The sequence below is a fragment of the Larus michahellis genome, chromosome 8, assembly GCF_964199755.1.
Source record: "Larus michahellis chromosome 8, bLarMic1.1, whole genome shotgun sequence".
NCBI lineage: Eukaryota > Metazoa > Chordata > Aves > Charadriiformes > Laridae > Larus > Larus michahellis.
In genome coordinates, this window is record NC_133903.1 from 29,966,839 (window position 1) to 29,984,364 (window position 17,526).

The 17,526-nt window shown below is 39.5% G+C and overlaps 1 protein-coding gene across 7 annotated transcripts in view; it reads left to right on the forward strand.

The window, feature by feature from the left end:
- Positions 1 to 17,526, forward strand: part of RABGAP1L (RAB GTPase activating protein 1 like) — a 258,432-nt gene that overhangs the window by 64,247 nt on the left and 176,659 nt on the right. For all 7 annotated transcript variants that reach the window (XM_074598608.1, XM_074598609.1, XM_074598607.1 and 4 more), the window contains 2 exons: positions 4,780 to 4,873; positions 9,740 to 9,890. In XM_074598608.1, coding sequence (XP_074454709.1) covers positions 4,780 to 4,873; positions 9,740 to 9,890 — 245 coding nt within the window. The remainder of the gene's footprint in view (positions 1 to 4,779; positions 4,874 to 9,739; positions 9,891 to 17,526) is intronic.

The following is a 17,526-nucleotide window of genomic DNA, read 5'->3' on the forward strand; positions in this document are numbered from 1 at the left end:
GTTAGATTCTTTCTTTTTTAGTTTGTTCTTGAATATCCCTACGGATTTTTGAGAGACTGCCTTTTACATGTTTATGTTTGTCTGTAGATATACTAACAAAACAGACTATATGCAAAATCTGGCATCCAGATAGCCTCCTCCAGTCCGAGTGATGTCTGTACACGCTTCCATGCAGATCTCATGCAAATGGCAAATGTCCAAAAGAAGAAAAGCAAATGTCATTGGGCCAGAAGGAAGTTCCAGGTCAGTCTTAACCTCAGTCCATGGGACTGGTTATGGAGCAAATGCTCCCAAAAGTAGTTTCTAAACACGTGAAGGTCGTTGGGGACAGCCAGCAGAGATTTATGAAGGGCAAACCATTGTGACCAACCTCATTACTTTCTGTGCGAAGGTGACCAGTGCTGTCGACACAAGGGATGGACAGTGGATGCAGTATACCTTGATTTTAGTGCTCCAGCACTGTGTCCCGTAATGTCCTTATTATTAAATCAATGAGATAGGGACTGGATAAATGAAAAATAATGTGGTTGGAAGGTTGGTTGGACTGCTGGGATGAAAGAATCAATCAATGGTGCAAAGCCCAGCTGGCAGCCAGCAAGTAGTGGTATATTTCGGGATCAGTATTGGGATCATTGCTGTTAATGTATTTATCAAATCACCTGTGTGATAGGACAGAGTGCATCCTCAGCAGGCTTGTGGACAACAGCAAATTGGGGGGAGTGGTCAATAACGGTGCAGGGCAGGACTCCTACTCAGAGGGACCTGGACAGGCTGGAGAAAGGCACTGGCAGGAGCCTCGTGAAGTTCAACAAAGGCAAGTGCAAAGTCCCATATCTGCAATAGAATAACCCCGTGTGACAAGACAGCCTGGGCACCAACCAGATAAAAAGTGACTTTTGGAGAAAAGGACGTGAAAATCCCAGCAGGCAAAAAGCTGAAGAGGAGTCAGCGCTGTACCCTGACAGCAAAGAAGGCTGAGCTCACCCTGGGCTCCGTTAGCAGGAGTCCAGCCAGCAGGTCCGGGAAGTGATCCATCCCCTGCATCCAGCACCGGTGAGGCTGTGTGTGGGGTACTGGGCCCAGTTTTGGACTCCCCCATACAAGACAGACGTCGCCACACTGGAGCAAGTCCTGTGGAGGCCACCGCGCTGGTGAGGTGGCAGGAGGGAACGGGGCTTGGTTCAGGCTGGAGAAGAAAACCGGCAGAGGAGAATCTTACTGCTGTCTACAACTACTGCATCAGAGGAATCGGAGATGGAGCCAGGCTCTTCTCAGAGGCGCATAACAACAGGCTGAGAGGCAACAGACACCACACATGAGTTGGAACCTGGGAAATTCCAGTCAGGTGAAAGGATGGTTTTGGTGGGTGGGTTGGTCGGTTTGTTTTTAAACCATGAGCACGATCAAGCAAGTAGTGGAACAAGTTGCCCAGAAAGATTCGACAATCTCCTTTCTTGAAGGCGTTCAAGACTACCCTCCCACTCGGGGCTCCGTGTGACCTGTTCTAACTGGAGCTGCTTGGAGTAGGAGGTTGGACTAGATGATCTCCAGAGGTGTCTTCCAGCCCAAAGCATCCTCTGATTCTACGCTGATGCCATGCAGAGCGATGCTCACTGTGGAAGGGCAATCCTTCAGGCTTGCTTTAAACAGAGACTCTGAATTCAGGGAACTGGTTCATGAAGTATCCACGAAGTGGTGTGGTTTGGTTTGGGGTTTTTTTGGTGAATTTCGTGAATCCCATTGCAATTCAAACCAACCAGGTAAACAAAAATCCTGAGAGGCTTACTGTATTCTCTAAGTATTCTTAAAGGCTATTTGTGTGTACAGACATTTACAACCCAGCCCTCAGGTTTGGTCCCTGGAGACATCTCCCGTCCTCCTCTTGTTCTGCTGAGGCATCAGTTTTATTGTCCAGTCGAATGGCTCCAAGAGGTCGGGGCAAGTACAGGAGGAAGGGAGAAGTACAGAATGCATTTAGAGGAAGGGAGCCGTGGCGTTCCCAGCAGAACAAGGGTGGATAAAATCATGCTCTGGCTAATGCTGCTGGTTTATAGGTGCTGTAGAATGTGGGGAAAAAATGTATACAAGTACACCTCAGAGAAGTACATCAACAGTTAAATATCCCTCCCACAGCCTCTCTGTTTTTTTTTTTTCCTTAATTTATATCTAAGTGCTTATAGAGGTTAGAATATGTAAATAGTCTTTAGAGTGGAAACAAAGTAGAGATTTTTAAAGCTGTTTATTCTCTATCCTTTGCCCTGTTCTATTTTGAAGTTTGACGTTAGCGTCTTTTGAAAGGGAGCATATGGCATTTCTAATTAAGGCCTCTGATTTTCTGACATATAACTGAATAATACATTTGAAATACTGTTAAGCCTTACAGATGAAAGAATTTTCAGGGCTGAAGCACTGTAGCTTTGTGATATATCTTGCTGGAACACGTGTGCTATGTAACACTGATCTCCTTAAGAACTTCGAGGAATTTGGCATAGAATACCAGTGCAGTGAGAAAGAAGGGGTTTGTTCTTTTGTCTGGTGTTAGTATTCCTTGGCAAGCTTGGGTTTGGATCAGGTAGCAACTAGTGTGCTTTATTCCTGAAAGTGTTCAGGGTAGCTTCATTTTTAAACGTTTTGGACTGGTCGGGGATTTTATTCATTTTTATCAGATTTTGTTTCAGCCTGCAAGATTTGTTTTTGTATACTTTCAGCAGTAGCTCTTGCAGAGACGCACTGTAGTTCTTCAGTCTCTCCAAAGTAATTCAAATCTTTCCTTTCAGAATTTTGTGACAGATTGTCGTCCTTTACCTAGAATGTATGAAACCTCTCTGAAATTGTGGTTTATGATAAACTTCTGGTGTGAGTCAGGTTTCTTGGGATTCTTAATATGTATCACTATCATTAACATATATCTCATGTCCCTGAATGGCCAATGTACTCAATCTAGAGGAGGTTTCCTCAAAATTTTTTTTCCCTGTTTCCATGGGAAGTATAACGACTGCACTTATAATTGATCTCCTTGATCCAGTTAGGCAAATCAGGAGAGGAGAGAATTTAAAAAACTTTATGCATTTAACTGCTTTAACTTAACTTTTTTTAGATATTACGAGGTTTGGGTGATAAGTGAGGAGATCTGCCTTTGCAATATTTTTGGTAACTTTAAAAGGAAAGGAATGTTGGGTCTACAAATGCATTGCTTCCACTGGAATTTAATGGGTTTCTTTGGCTACTGGGAAACTTTTTATAGTGATATCAAATTTTAGTTAAAATGATGAACTTGGAGTTTTTAGATCTTTATATCTCTATCTTTAGATCTACTGAATGTATGCAAAAGATTGGGAAACCTTAAAATCAAGTTTCCTGTAGATTTATGATGAGTGTGGGTGGCGGGTTTTTGGTTTGGTTTTTTTTTTGTTTTTAATTCTTTTCCTGTAGATTTATGATGAGTGTGGGTGGGGGTTTGTTGGTTTGGTTTTGTGTTGGTTTTTTTAAATTATTTTCCTGTAGATTTATGATGACTGTGGGTGGGTTTTTTTTGGTTTGGTTTTTTTGTTTGTTTGTTTTTAATTCTAAGGGGAAGTATTTAAATGCAGGTTGATGTTGTATTTTGAGGCGCATAAAGTTGTACAAACAGGTTCCAAGCTAAAGGGTTTCACTAATCTAATGTTCAATTTGAAGTACAAAGAGATTTCTGATAGGCTTCGCTCAGGGCAGCATTTTTTCTGTTAATTGTCCTTGAAATACAGTATATGCTGTCTTTGTCCCCACAGTTCATTGTCAAATTCAAGCACTGATGGTATTTTTAGTGATGACTTGTATTTGACAGTTGCTGGGACTATAAATTAGAAATGTGTAATTGAAGTGAGAATGACAAGGATGAAGACTTAAGAGGATAATTGTGCAAGTACAGAGGATCCTCCTCTACCTGAACTACGACTGTTGTGTACATAAAGGTGGAGGTGAAGTGTTTAATGTACCTGAGGAATTAAAGATATTAGGTCAGCAACCAGATGTGACTGAGCTGCGTTGAAGAGAGTATCTACAGGATTTGGGGAGCAGGTGTAGCTTTGGTGCGCCTTTTTTGTTTTATTTTAGCTTCTTGAGACAGCTCGGCTCATAGGAAAGAGCACCCTTGGAGTGCTTGGAGACCCTCCAAGGTCTGAACTCTCCATAGCTTCAGAGCCCTCTGAGGGTGGGTAATGGGGCTGTTGCAGGGTCTCTTTTTAGGTTGTGTTTCGTAGTAAAGATGCTGAGAATTGGAACCCTGACAACGTATCAGAGTACCCCGTGAGAGCAGAATGGAGTAAGGAGTGCAGTGTAATGAAGTAGCATTATCTACTATGTTTTAAAAGAGAGTTCTCTCTATGTGAAGCCTGCAGTGGATGTGGCTTTTAGATAATACAGCATTGTGAAATTTCACTAAATGATAGTTCACAGCCTTGAATCTTTCTCACATAATGCTTTTCTAGATCCCAGCCCTTTTTCCTGTAACAGTGCTGTGAATTATTCCCTAGTCTTGTTCTCTTAAACTTTATGGTAACTTTATTAATGCTCTTGTTTTGTCAAGTCTGCTAAACATTCTTTACAGTTTCACTAATATTTTCTATGTCTCTTTGGTTTTAAAACTGGTATGTGAGAAGAATTTGCCAGAGACCTATGTGTATGCATCTCTAATGTCTGTTCTCTTTGGTAAATCTGTGCATGCTTTTGTTTTCTTGTTTTGTCTTTTTTCTTTTTTTTTCTTTTTTCTTTTTTTTATTTTTTTTTTTTTTTTTTTTGCAGAGAGTGATAATGAACTCTCCAGTGGCACTGGTGATGTGTCAAAGGATTGTCCTGAGAAGATTTTGTATTCCTGGGGAGAATTACTGGGGAGATGGTAATGCTTCATTTCTTAAATTTAGATTTTAAATAGTAACCTTTTCTTTGTTTTATGAGACTGTATGTTCTTAAGCAGGACATTTCAGCTTACACGGTTTAAAAACCAAAATACAAACTAAAATACAAACCACACAGAAGTGTGCTTTTCTAAACTAGTTTAAAAGGGACTGGTGAATCCTCTTTACTTTAACTTGCAGTTATTTGACGAGTCTCTCCCACAGTGTCTGCAAAAGCCTAGTTTTTGTTCAGTGTTTGGGAATAGCCCCTGTGCGCTCACACTGCGGGTGCAAGGCTTCAAACGCAGAACTTTCTGGCCACCTGCGTTCCTCGGGGCTGGTTATTGGGCTCTCGGGAAACTCAGTGCCTCTTACTGCTCTTAGAAAAAACAAAGCAGATCCCGTCTGTCCCCTCCAAGCCGTTTGTGCTGCCGGACGTACATGTAATGGATTGGTTTAGAAGCACTCTTTTTTTTTTCTTTTTCTTTTTTTTAACGTGCTCTATGTAAGCACTTGAAAAGGGATTCTAGAAAGACTGTTATCCTCACTGAAACTGTTTCTGTTGGAGAGTAAAATGAAGAATATTTGTAAGCCTAAAGTATGTTCTCAACGGTGTTATTTCTGTGGTTTAATTAAGTGCTTCAGTAGCAGCACATACTTTGCCAAGAGAGGAAAAAGTCTGTGTATTTGCTACCTCTGAGAGACCTTATACCATTAGTAAATGCCAGAACCACTTATTTGGTTTTTCTTTTGTAAGAAATAGCTCCTGTTGCCTGAGACAAAAATAATCAGAGGCCCTTAATCTGGAATTGGCAAAGGTTCCTTTTCTGAACTCCAAAAAGCAAGCTGAAATACATTTTAAGGATTTATTGGGCAATTCCCCCCTCTACTTGGCTACTGTAAGAACCACAGCCTCTGGCTGCTCACCCCATCCTTCATGGGGATCGCATGCAAAGGTCACTAAATGAGACATCACAAGATTGTATTGAGTGTAGTGGAACCCTTCCCTCCAGAGCCCGTCCCTCCTGCTTGTTTTTAACTATTTTGTCATTTGTCATCCAAGTTTCTAGCCTTAATGAAAGATCTTTTTGGGGAAACACATTCCATTTAATGGAATGATTGTACAGATATTCTGGCTGCGGACCCTGGGAATGACTAAGAAAATACTGAGGAAAAGTGTGGAAGTCAGTTGATCCCTATAGGCAAGTGGTTTTTTCCTCCCCTGAAAAGGCTGTAGGCAGGCGTGCTCTGGAGCTGATTAGAACTTTCCAAAGCTTGTTCTAAAAGACATCCCAAGAGAGAGTTTATAAATTGTTTGCAATTTTATATCTGGCGCCCCATGGCCAGTGAGGAATCCCATCTTGAGTCCTTAAAGAACTGTGTGGAAGGTTTGTTTCAATCTGCATTGCATTTACATTGGAAGATGCTAATTTTGTAACTTTTTTGAAATTATTTTCTACATTCATCTGTCAATCGATTCTTTTAGGTTTAACTCTTGTCCTTGAGAATTCTCTGGCCTCCTGTCTAGCAGGCTGAAGTAAAGAGCTGCCCTCTGCTCATGCTTCATGTAACCAACTGTTTCGCCAAGTTACTCAAGCATACTATTCAATGAGACAAAACATTTAAGGCTTTGGAGTGACCTATTTTGAAGTCTTAACATAACTAATAAACTTAACTCAGAGAATCATTTAGTAGTTAAAACACTTCCGTTAAAATGAGTTAAAAATGGCATGAGAAATGGGAGATCCCAGCCAGCGTGAAGACTAGCAGTAGCAACCATTTTCTCTAGGAGTGTCTCAAGCAGTATTAGCTTTTGAGATAAATTAAAGTGTAGAAAAATACTTGAATTCTTGAATAGTGTTATGTTACGTTTTAAGAACAAAACTTGGAAAGAGTAACAGATGAAAAATATTAACAAATTGAAAACTAAAAGTAGATTGAAATAAAATTCTGTAGTGCATTGAAAACCGCAGCATATGCTAGCGGAATAGCTGTGCACTTGGAAAAAAATTAAATAAAAAATAACATTTCCACTTGGAGAGCTGGTGTGCTGATTTGTCTCTCAGATGAAAAACTTCTTGCACTTTAATTGCTTCTTGTCATTTCATTAAAATGTCACTGTAACCTAACGGACTGACTCAGCAGAAACATTGCTCCAAGAATCTCCTTCAAACATATAAACAGGAATAAGAATAGGATAATTTACCAAAAAGATACAATAAACAGCTGGGAAGCAATTAATATCTTTTAATTTCTTTTACTGCACTCTCAGCATTAAAGTTGTTCTTGCAAGCGGAGTGAGTTTAGCTGAGCTGAAAACACATTTCTGATGTGTGGTTGATTTGTTTTTGTTTTGTTTTTTAAAATATAGTAATGGCCAATAGCAGTCTTTGATCAGAAATATTTGTCAAGTTGGAGCATAGTCTGTGCATCGCTGTTCTGTATCCTTGCTCTTTGATGTTTTAAAATTATGTCTTTGAATTTTGCGCAGGAGAATTACAGCACTTTGTAACAAATTAAGGATGTCAGCATCCATGAATGAGCCGTTTTTCCCCACGTGCTGAAGGATAAGACTAGAATAAGACAAGCTTTTCTCTGATGCTTCTTTCTGTTCTAGTCTGGCCAAGCAGGTGTCAGAGTGTCTAGGAATGCAAGATGCCTGGGCATCTACGCAGGAAATAGAAGGAAAAATGCGTATTTGTTCATTACTGTAGAATACAGAGCAAGGATTATTAATGATTAATTATTAATAATAATTGCCAATTTTTATTAAGTAATATTAATATTGATTATTAATGATCAAGGTACATACAGAAACTGAGAAGCTGTCTATTCGAGTTAGAGTTAGGCTTTACTGCATAGACTAAAGTATTACTTTGGTATTAAAGTATACTGCACTTGCTAAAGTATTGCCTCTACCACAAAACTGTCGATATGTGACAAAATATGTGACAAACCCAGTAAAATCTAGTCTAGCGTAGCATGCTTCATTCTCAACTGGGAACATGTTCAGCAGCGAGGATGCTATTACAGCATGGAACGTGAATCTCAGTCCTTGCCATAAGCTGTTTGTATTGTTTTCTTGGTGGCGCTGAAAAACTCATGTGATGTTTCTATGGGAATGTACCTTTTCAGCTCTGCATTTTATTTTCTCTGCTTGCCGAGTCCTCAGAGGCGGCCTTCCCTGGTTCTCATCTGACGCACGTGACCGAACCCCTGCCATAACCAAACTAACCTGGTTTGAAGTGCTATGAATGCTTCATTTTCACACCACTTGAGCTTTAAGCTACTAATGTATTTTATTTATTTATTCCTGAATGTACATCTCATAATTTTGTAACCATTTAACCACTGTCTACTCCTTTTAATATTTCTGTGAATATTCATTTTTTTCTTTCTAGCTTTTTTCCATCACAAGACCATTAGTCTAATGTGACTCGCTGCAAAATGTACTGAAAAAGAGAAAAGGGACTAGTTGGGTTTTAATTTGGTAACTGAATGATAAAGTTTGAAATTACTTGTATTGCACTACACATTTAAAATTTAAAATAACTATTGTGTTTAAAAGAATAAGGGCATTACACAATCACCCTCTCCTTTTTAATTCTCAAGTCATTTGGAAAAATGGGTATATTGTCCTTGGAATATAGGAAAAAGAAATTTTTTTTAGAGCACCTTTTAAATTAAAGCAGTAGTTGCAAACTGTTCACATCTTAATGACCTGTTTCAGAGCGTGAGTACTCTAAACATTTACTTAAAATCGAGGGTCAAATTGCAGGTTATTTAATTTAATCACAGTTTGCTAGCATTTGGCTAAACTGACACTATCGCTCTTCTCCTACCAGTGGAGTTGAAAAACATAACAATGGTCAAAACACCAGAGCAAAGCACTTCCTACCTTAGAAGGCATAAAGAGGCAATTCCCCCAGCCTTCCTGCTGCAGTGCTATGAAAATTGCCGTAATAAGGCAAAGTGAGGTTTAATCCGGATCAGTAAACACTACTATCTCAAAAAGGATTTTTAAACATCTGTGACTGAAAGCTCTGCAATATTGTGCTTTACAGTGAGTTTATCCTAAATGTACGGACTCAGCGACTGGATTATTTTTGAAAAAACCACATCTTTAGTATTCAGTCTCTCTGCATACGGCCTTTTCATAGTTCTGTACACCAACTTCTGTAGGATTAATTATGCAGTGTTGGAAAATAAAGCCATGCATCCTGCAATTGTCTTCCTACATTTCTTGGTGTGTGTACAAACAGACTGTAAAACACCAGTTCAGACTAATAGGCAGATTTCTTTGGAATGGTGGGATTTTATCGAGGTGTGTGTAAGTGTTCCTGCTTTGTTGGCACGAAGTGCGAAACTGGAACTTCAGTCTTCCTGGTGGTACTCTTAGAACTGGCTTATATTTCTTTTACAAAATTTATTGCTCCACACAGCTTAGGTTATTTTTAATTTCCTTTTCTTAACCTAAGCTAAACGTATATGTTGAACAAATACTGAAATTCAATTGTCTGCACAGATGGCATAGTTTTCTCTTTCAGTCCAAATTGTTCTTCATTAGCCAGTTTGGTTCAATTTCTGCAACTGTTTCTTGTTTTAGTTTTCATTAATTTCTCTGCACCTAGAGAATTTGTGTATCAGTACATTTTGTGAGTGGTTCTTACTGTAAATCCGTGCAGAATTTTTGCTTTCCACCTGACAAACACTGCTTAGCATAACAAATGGAAGAAAAGTTTGCATGGCCGGTTGCTGACTCTACTTTTCAGAATAATGTTGGAAAGTTTCAGACTTTTTATATGTTTTACGTTGATTTTTACTCCTGTAGTTGAAGCATAATCGGCAACTGATTGTCTGTTTCCTAGGCACAATAACCTTGTCACGAGACCCAACGGATTATCTACGCTGGTGAAAAGCGGTGTTCCGGAGGCGCTGAGGGCAGAGGTTTGGCAGTTGCTGGCAGGATGCCATGACAGCCAGGCAATGCTGGATAAATACAGGGTTCTCATCACAATGGTAAGCGATTAGGGTTTTTTTCTTTCTTTCTTATTTTTTTCCCCCTTGGTTAATCTGAATTCTGAGCAGCGGTTTTATTTGGTGGCAAAGTAGCAAAGGAGTGAAAGAGTTTGACTTGTTTTAAGTGACTGAAATTGTGATTAGGTGGCTTTACCTCCTGCTATGGGTACCTGCTGAATGGCATTAACAATAGAAATTGCTGACCTATATCTGTAGTAACGCTTGACATTTAGCTTTCAGTTCACTTGCTGTGATGATAATAAGCACATCAGCTTGTTGTTCAGGTGTGTGTTGTTTTTTTTCTTTTTTTATAAACCTAAGTTCATTGCTTTGTTTTTTCAACAGTTTCTGTTTTCTGTATGCCTTAATTTTCTGGTTTTTAGTTCAAAAAAACAGAAAAAAAACCCCCCAAAAAAAACCCAAACCAAACAAAACCTCAAAAAGTTGGGTATTTCTTGGCTTCTTGTTTATTTTAAAAAAGAATCCTAAAAACATTTTTACCTACCAGGAAACCAGTCTCCTTGCTGTACGGGTGATTTGAGAGGAGAATCCTTTTGGGAATCTCTTCCCATTCTATATCCTAATGTCCTCAGTGCTGTCAGTAAATATTATAAGACGTTGTCTTATAATATGGGTGTTCCAAACTGCTTACAGCTGTCATTGAAAGACTGAGAACCACCGTGTTGTAGCAGCAAAAACTGTGCCGTGTCAGGAGGTGAACTCCCCATTTGGGGTTCTGAAATTCTTCCCACTGGAGGGTAGTTTTGCACGCTGAGGAAAAACAGCAAAAATGTTACTGTTGCTTCTGTTGTCTCAAAAATGCTCGTAACGGCAGAACAGGATGAAGTTAATGTTACATGTTGCTCATAGATAGTGTTGGATTTGTTGTCTAGGGAGTGAATCATCTGTCCATACAAAAGTTCTGGGGTAGACGTTGTTAGTAAAAGTTTCCTTTGATAATATCATATCTTTTTGATACTTGGCCTCTTAAGTTGACCTACCTGCTCTGTTTGTAAAGTTGAAAAGCGCCCCCGGAGTGAGAGCTGCCCTCATGACTTCTTTTTCCTTTACCAATAAAGGAGGATGTTTTGGTAGTGTAAATTTTTCTTTTTGACGTTGTAGTTGGGCTATGTTTTCCTTAGAAACCATTCACAGGACATCTGTCAGCTGTATGTTGCATCAAAACCACCTCCATTATTTTGCTCTTGCTTTCCAAAAGTGGGGAAGATGTTTGCTTCACAGCGGAGGAGGGAGTGGAAAACTTCTAAAATGCAAGCCTTAGCTTGACGCTAGGGCCTCGTGTCTTAAAAATACCTTGCTACGCTTGTCCTTTTCACGATAGAAATATTTGTGTTGTGTATTGTGGAAGATGATATTGCATATGGTATTTAATATGAAATATACTGCTATGGATTAGAAAATTAAATCCTACTCTGAACCGAAGCATTTATTCCAACTCAGGTTTTTTTTCCTGAAGTAAATAACTTCTATTCTGAAATCACAATTTTTTCTATAGTTTGTACATAACTGCTAGTGCTCATGTACACATTGCTTGAAAGGATTCATGAAAAGAAATGAACAGGAGAGAGTCTGCCAAACCAAAGTTAAGGCCCATTTTTAGGAATAGTTAATATTGGGTGGTTCAGGAAAAACTTGTCCTGTAATTTTTTTTTATGAATTATTATCTGATATTTATGTCTGTGAACAGAACTTCTTTCAGTTTCATTTTGGTGTGTTGGTAACGGGAATTAAGCTATTTTAGAGAGAGAAAGTGGGAGGCATGTATTTATTATTCTTTGAATCCTACTAAAATCTTTTTGTTGTAGTGTTATCTTATGTGTGTCAATAATAATATGCACATTAAACTTCAGGGTTATTTGGGTATCGATGATTGTTCACTGTACAAAACAGCAGAACTGATTTCTGTTTTTTCTGTTGTTTGTATGCTACCATCCCAATATACCAGCAACATTTACTTTATTTTTTTCCTTAATTATTTATTCTTCCCATCAAATACATAGCTTTCGTCTTGATTCTTTCACTAGAAAAATCTCTGCACCCAGGGATTTGTGAGAAAATAAGTTTATATAGGTGCAGTTTTTTGAGTTTTTGTGTCCAGTGGTCAAAACAAGCAGGCTGAACTGCGTAACTCTATAGCAACACGCCACGGAGTACTATGGGAGAGTGTTAGCCAGTACTTACCGGTGAGGTTTCTTGAATGAGGCTTGGCTTTAAAAGCATCTTTGGTATCTTTGATTACTCAGTTCTCATAATCAAAGAAATTTTTTCCGAAAGAAAATTTCAGAGGGCTAACTTGAGGAACAAATCTTGAAAACTGTCATTTTACTATCATAGCTGAAAAGATTAACCCGATCGCTGGAATTGTTAGTATTGAATATATGATACCTCATATAGGACTACCTACTAGGGGGGAGCAGACAGAAATTTGGTGAAAACTGGGACTTTACTACAGTGTTGTTGGTTAACTCCTGGTGAAACTGTGCTCACTAGTGGAGGATGAGAACTGTATTGTTGGCACACCAAAAACGTGTTCCTTGTGACGAACTGAATGACAGTGGACTCTCAACACTTACATTTACTTTACAGACCATGATGCAGGCACATTTGTTGTTCTACTCCAGTTGGGTGCAGTGTGGAGAAACAGTATGTTAGACAGGCCAAGTATCATACATGTCGCAGAACAGATCGGGTACACGTGTTGTGCTGTATAGATCCATCTGTATGCAGAGCTCTGAAACCTATTGCAGGATTTTTCAGTTGGAGGAGTGGTTTGTTCAATGTGTTCTGTCGGAGAGGGTAATTTGGGGCTTGTTTTAGTGTTTCAGTTCAGCACAGAAAGCAAAATATCTTATTTAGAAAAATCAATGCGGTGCGTATTTTCTCCAAAAGGCATGTCCTCTAGCCCTCTGCGCTGGAGGCCAGCAGCCTGTCAAGAATGATCTAGTGAACTCTGCGTCCTTTCCCAGATCAGGGATTCACAGGCCGATACGTTTCCCATCTCTAGTGAGCTCAGGGTTCCAGGAGGGAAGAGAGAGAGCAATACTTCTGCTGTCACAGATACTTTCTTACTGACAAGCACTGTCTTGCTGCACCTCACCTCTCCTGCTGAGTTCCAGCTTACTGATTGCCACGAGCCTCTCAGAAATCTTGACTGGAGCACAATAGTAGGTCTTGCATACAATTTTAGGGAGTAGGAGTTGTGATTTGGCAGCTGCTTCATTTTTGACAGCTATGTAAATCTGTACTGTATGACAATCAAAATCTGCCTTTCTGGCGCATGTGCCATCAGCTTTTGACCCTGCTGCACGTGGCACAGTAAAGAAAGGGGAAAATAAAAGATAGCAGCAGAGATAAATACATATTTTTTAATATTTTTTTTTTTAGGAAAACACAAACGCAAATCCAAGTGAGAAAAATCTGCTTGTGTGATGATAACGAAGGGGTAATACTGGTACATGTATATAGAGCTTTTGTAAAAGCGTGTCAGACCCATTTGTTAAAAGAAGAGAGGTAGAAAACCATGCATAAGCCAGGGTCACTTCATTGATAGAGGTTTTTCTCCTGCCTGCTTGACATTATTTCGTGTTCAGCTTCACTGGTTGTTCTGGAGAGACTCAGATGAATTTTTGCCATGAGGAGATATATTTTAAGCTCAGGTAAAGTGACGGGTGGCAAGCTGCAGTTCACCCCGTTTACAGTGGAGGTGACTGGTAATTGTGTTCAGCAATGGCTGTGCCCCCCTTGCCCCGCGCCGCTGCCCTAGCTCCACGCCATCCTGTCAGAAGCGGTGTCAGGCACTGGCCGTGTGTCAGTCATCGGAAATCTCCCATCGCTCCACGGTGGTCATAAAGCAACTCACTGTAAAACACTTGTTGCATCTGAACTGGGACAGATGTTTTATTCATTACATCTTATGCTGCCTGTTATTAACCTTCTGCTTTTGTGTTTTAGATGGTTTCATTCTTGTGTGTGTTCTCGCTGCTGAAATTGTAGGGCAAGACTTCTTTCCATCCTTTTCCGTGTTACGGACTAGGTGCCTGTTTTGTCGTGCTGTTACTGATTCCTCCTGAAATTACCTGCACTCAAGTCCTTTTTCCGAAGTTTACAAAGTAAGACCCATCAGGGTTGTATGTAGTTGCATAAGTAAAATAATGAAAGCAGAAAAAGAAGGCCGTCACTCACATTCTGTAGTCAGAAAACTTTTGGATGGGCCATTTTAAGGTAGGATTTATGATTGTTAAATGTATCACTTCTGCATAAAAGATTTTCCGTTTGCAATCTGACTTCCATTAAGAAATGAGTTGAATGTGTAAAGTTCATCTAACAGCGTATATAGACTACTTTTAAATGCTTCTGATACTCTGGTTTAAGAAAACAAAACTTGTTTTGAATTTATTATATTTTTAACGTAAGATCAGAAAAAGAAACCTGGTTTCAGGTAAAGTAGATACTGGTAGTATTCTGTTACTCAAAACCAATGAAAGTTTGCATATGAATGTGAACGCCCATTTTTGAAACGGCTGGTGACTTTGAGTTGAAGGTCTTAAAGACAGACTAAATGGCTGTCTTTCCAAATGACTTACATGAGAACCAAAAATAAGATTATTTGTTTATTGTCATAATTTCCTTTGGCAATGTAAGCATGTGCCCAGAACAGTTAGGGATAATAACTAATTAAAGGGTCAGGCTTTGGAAGAGTTGGCCAAAGAATAGCTTTGTCTGCTGACTGTGTGATGGTAGTTTGCGTCTGGGCCAATAACATTTCAAGCCACTCTACAGAAGAGTGAAAATCCTAAGGATTCTCCCAAAGTCTGAAACAAATATGAGACGTGTTGAATGGGAATTAACCATTGCCAAATCATGAAAATAACTTGTCTCAGTAATATAATAATTTGAAATTGGCACTAATCGCACCGAGGTATAATTCTCATGCAGTAAGGACCAGTTGTACCAAAGTACATTCCGTTGCTGCAGAAGACAGAGCAAATGTATTGGGTTTTAGGCTGAGTGAAACCTAATCAATTTACAGCTAATAGATGTAGTTTATCTGTTCTGCTTGAACCACTGTTATTATTTCTGATTCCTACAAGACACATACTCTACATTATAAAGCAAAAAGGAAAAAAAAAATGAAAGTTTTCAGATTTCTGGATACCTCTCAGGTTAAGCAGCTTTACAGGCCCATATACTGCCTTAAACTTCAGCGCTTGTTTGCTGAAAAGAACAGTAAATGATGGCAAATAGCAGCAGTCTGCATATGCTGGTGGAATTAGACGTTACACATTAATTTTCTTGTACCTCACAAGCCCCACGGTGTTGAGCTGCCTTGGCCAGGAGCCGTCCTGTGTGATGTGGAGGACAAGGGATGCTGGCTGTAAAGTCCTCCCTACATCTCTTGGGTTTCTCTTGGTTAGTGACAACAAACTGGGGTTTTTGACAAGTTTTTGGTACTCTTTATGAGCCAAACAATTCTCATGGTGAGGTCTTTTCCCTCAGAAGCTTGCTGGCCTGTCCGCAGTCTTAGACGGTGTTGCTGCCCTGTGTCCCTGCTCCCTCCCTGCGGGTGGGTTTGTGGCTCCCAGCCTGGCTCCCCCCTGGCAGAGGTGAGGGGCTGTAGCTTCACTGCGGGTCTCCCACCGCCTCCGCATCTACAGTATAGAAAAATCTTTGAAATTCTTTAACAGCTGTATTTTGTTATTCTAAGCGTTTTCTGAGATCAGAAGTTTTTTCATAGTGGTAGGACTACGAGAAGTCCCACAAATGGATGTCTGTAGCACCTCTTCTCCCAAAGGCGTAATAGCGGTCTCTTGTCCAAAATTAAAAGTTAGAAATAGGATAGGTATAAATAGCAAGTGTCTTTGTTGAGGCTTCATCATCTGCTTAAGGACAGTCTTCCATGCATTGAATTAACCTTATCTCTTTTCCTTAGTGCCTCTATCTGCAAACTGATTTCAAAGGACTGAAGTAAAGATCAACTTTCGTGTAAATCTAATGTAGAAATCTATTTACTTCTTACGATTTGAAATTACCAAAACTCTTGAAACAAGAAAAAGCACTTGCCTCTTCGCTTCATACTTAATATTTACTTGGCTTTTTTGTTGCTAGCTTGCTCGCATACTGAGTAAATGGAAAGTGGAGGAGATGACAGATGAGCCACTGTGTCTGTGCAAATAAGATTTAATGCGTTTAACTTTGAAACTGGCACCTCGATGCCTTGTTTGTGGTTTGCTTGCTTATTTATTTATTTGTGTGAAACTGTTGGGTTGCAACAGTTTAACTCTGGATTGAGAGAATGACATAGGAAGGCTATTTTAGTTTGAGTAGAAAATTAATCAAGCTTGTTATTTGCAGCAGTACCAAAGGATATTAAGTTAGCGTTAGGAAGAGCAATATTTTTTGTCCCAATGGCATCGTGCTGGGTTCCACCGCTCAGCGTTCTGAGACTAATTAATCAGTAAGGGTGTCTAATTAAAAAGATGACTGTTCGCCAGCTGCCACAGCAGGTTGGTTAATGGACTGAAACATTAGCGTATTTTTGTAGCAAATATTTGCGTTCAGAATGCTGCATCTGTTTGTGGTAAGCGGGAGGGGGGAGGTTGCTCCCCCGCGCAGGGAGGAGTGCCCTGTGTTGTGCGCCCAGTGCGGCGGGGACCCACCCTGGGCTCAGAGCCGTGTCCCGTTTCGGTCGTATTTCTGAACACACCGCTGCCCCCGACTACAGCCCAAACCGCTACCACTGCCCCCTTTTCTTTTGGCACGTGCTCATGGCAAGTAGGCTACTGAAAATGATGAAGGTCCCGCCTTTTGCGATAGAGCATCCTGGGGTCTCTGAAGGTGGTACCTTGCCCAGTTTGTGATTACGAATATTAGAAACACGACATGCCGGTCTTTTTGCACTGAACAAACTTCCCAGCAGTAGAAGTTAAAGTGTTTGGGAAATGTTGATCTATTATATATTTGTTGTTCTGGTTTTCTCTTTGCATCTTCATTTCTTCTCTTTGCATCTTCATTTCTTCTCTCTGCTAATTAGAAATGGTATCCCTTAACTTTTAGAGAGGTTAGATGTTGCGAATGGTATATGCTTATCAATTATAAAAGCTGTATGCTTTTCAATTACAAAAGCTATAGCTATATGCTTATCAAGTATAAAAGATCCTAGTATATAAGGATCAATTATCATTATAAAAAAATTGTGATTATTTTCAGGTTACTGAAGAGAGAGATAACTAATACCTGTTTTATTGCTTTTTGAATGAGATTCTTAGCTGTTAAGCAAATTAATTCTAGAGGAATTGATCGCTTCGAGATGTATGTGCAACTTTTCCAGTTTGATGTTTCTTTTAAATTCAGTATCTATAGGCAGTTTCTTAACTTTTACTTTTCTCCACCTTTTCTGAAAGGGTAAGGATAGGATGACTATTACTTAACTCTTCTCTTAAACTGAGATCATTCATCTAATGGCAAGTAGGTTATTGATATTTTTATAATTTAATGTGGTTCGCAGAGAAAAATCAGATTATATGCTGGTTGGATTGATAGGTTGTCTCATTTTTGGTATAAATTGAGTTCTTAGCATTGACAGTCTTCCACTTGTTTGAATTATTTTAGCACTGCA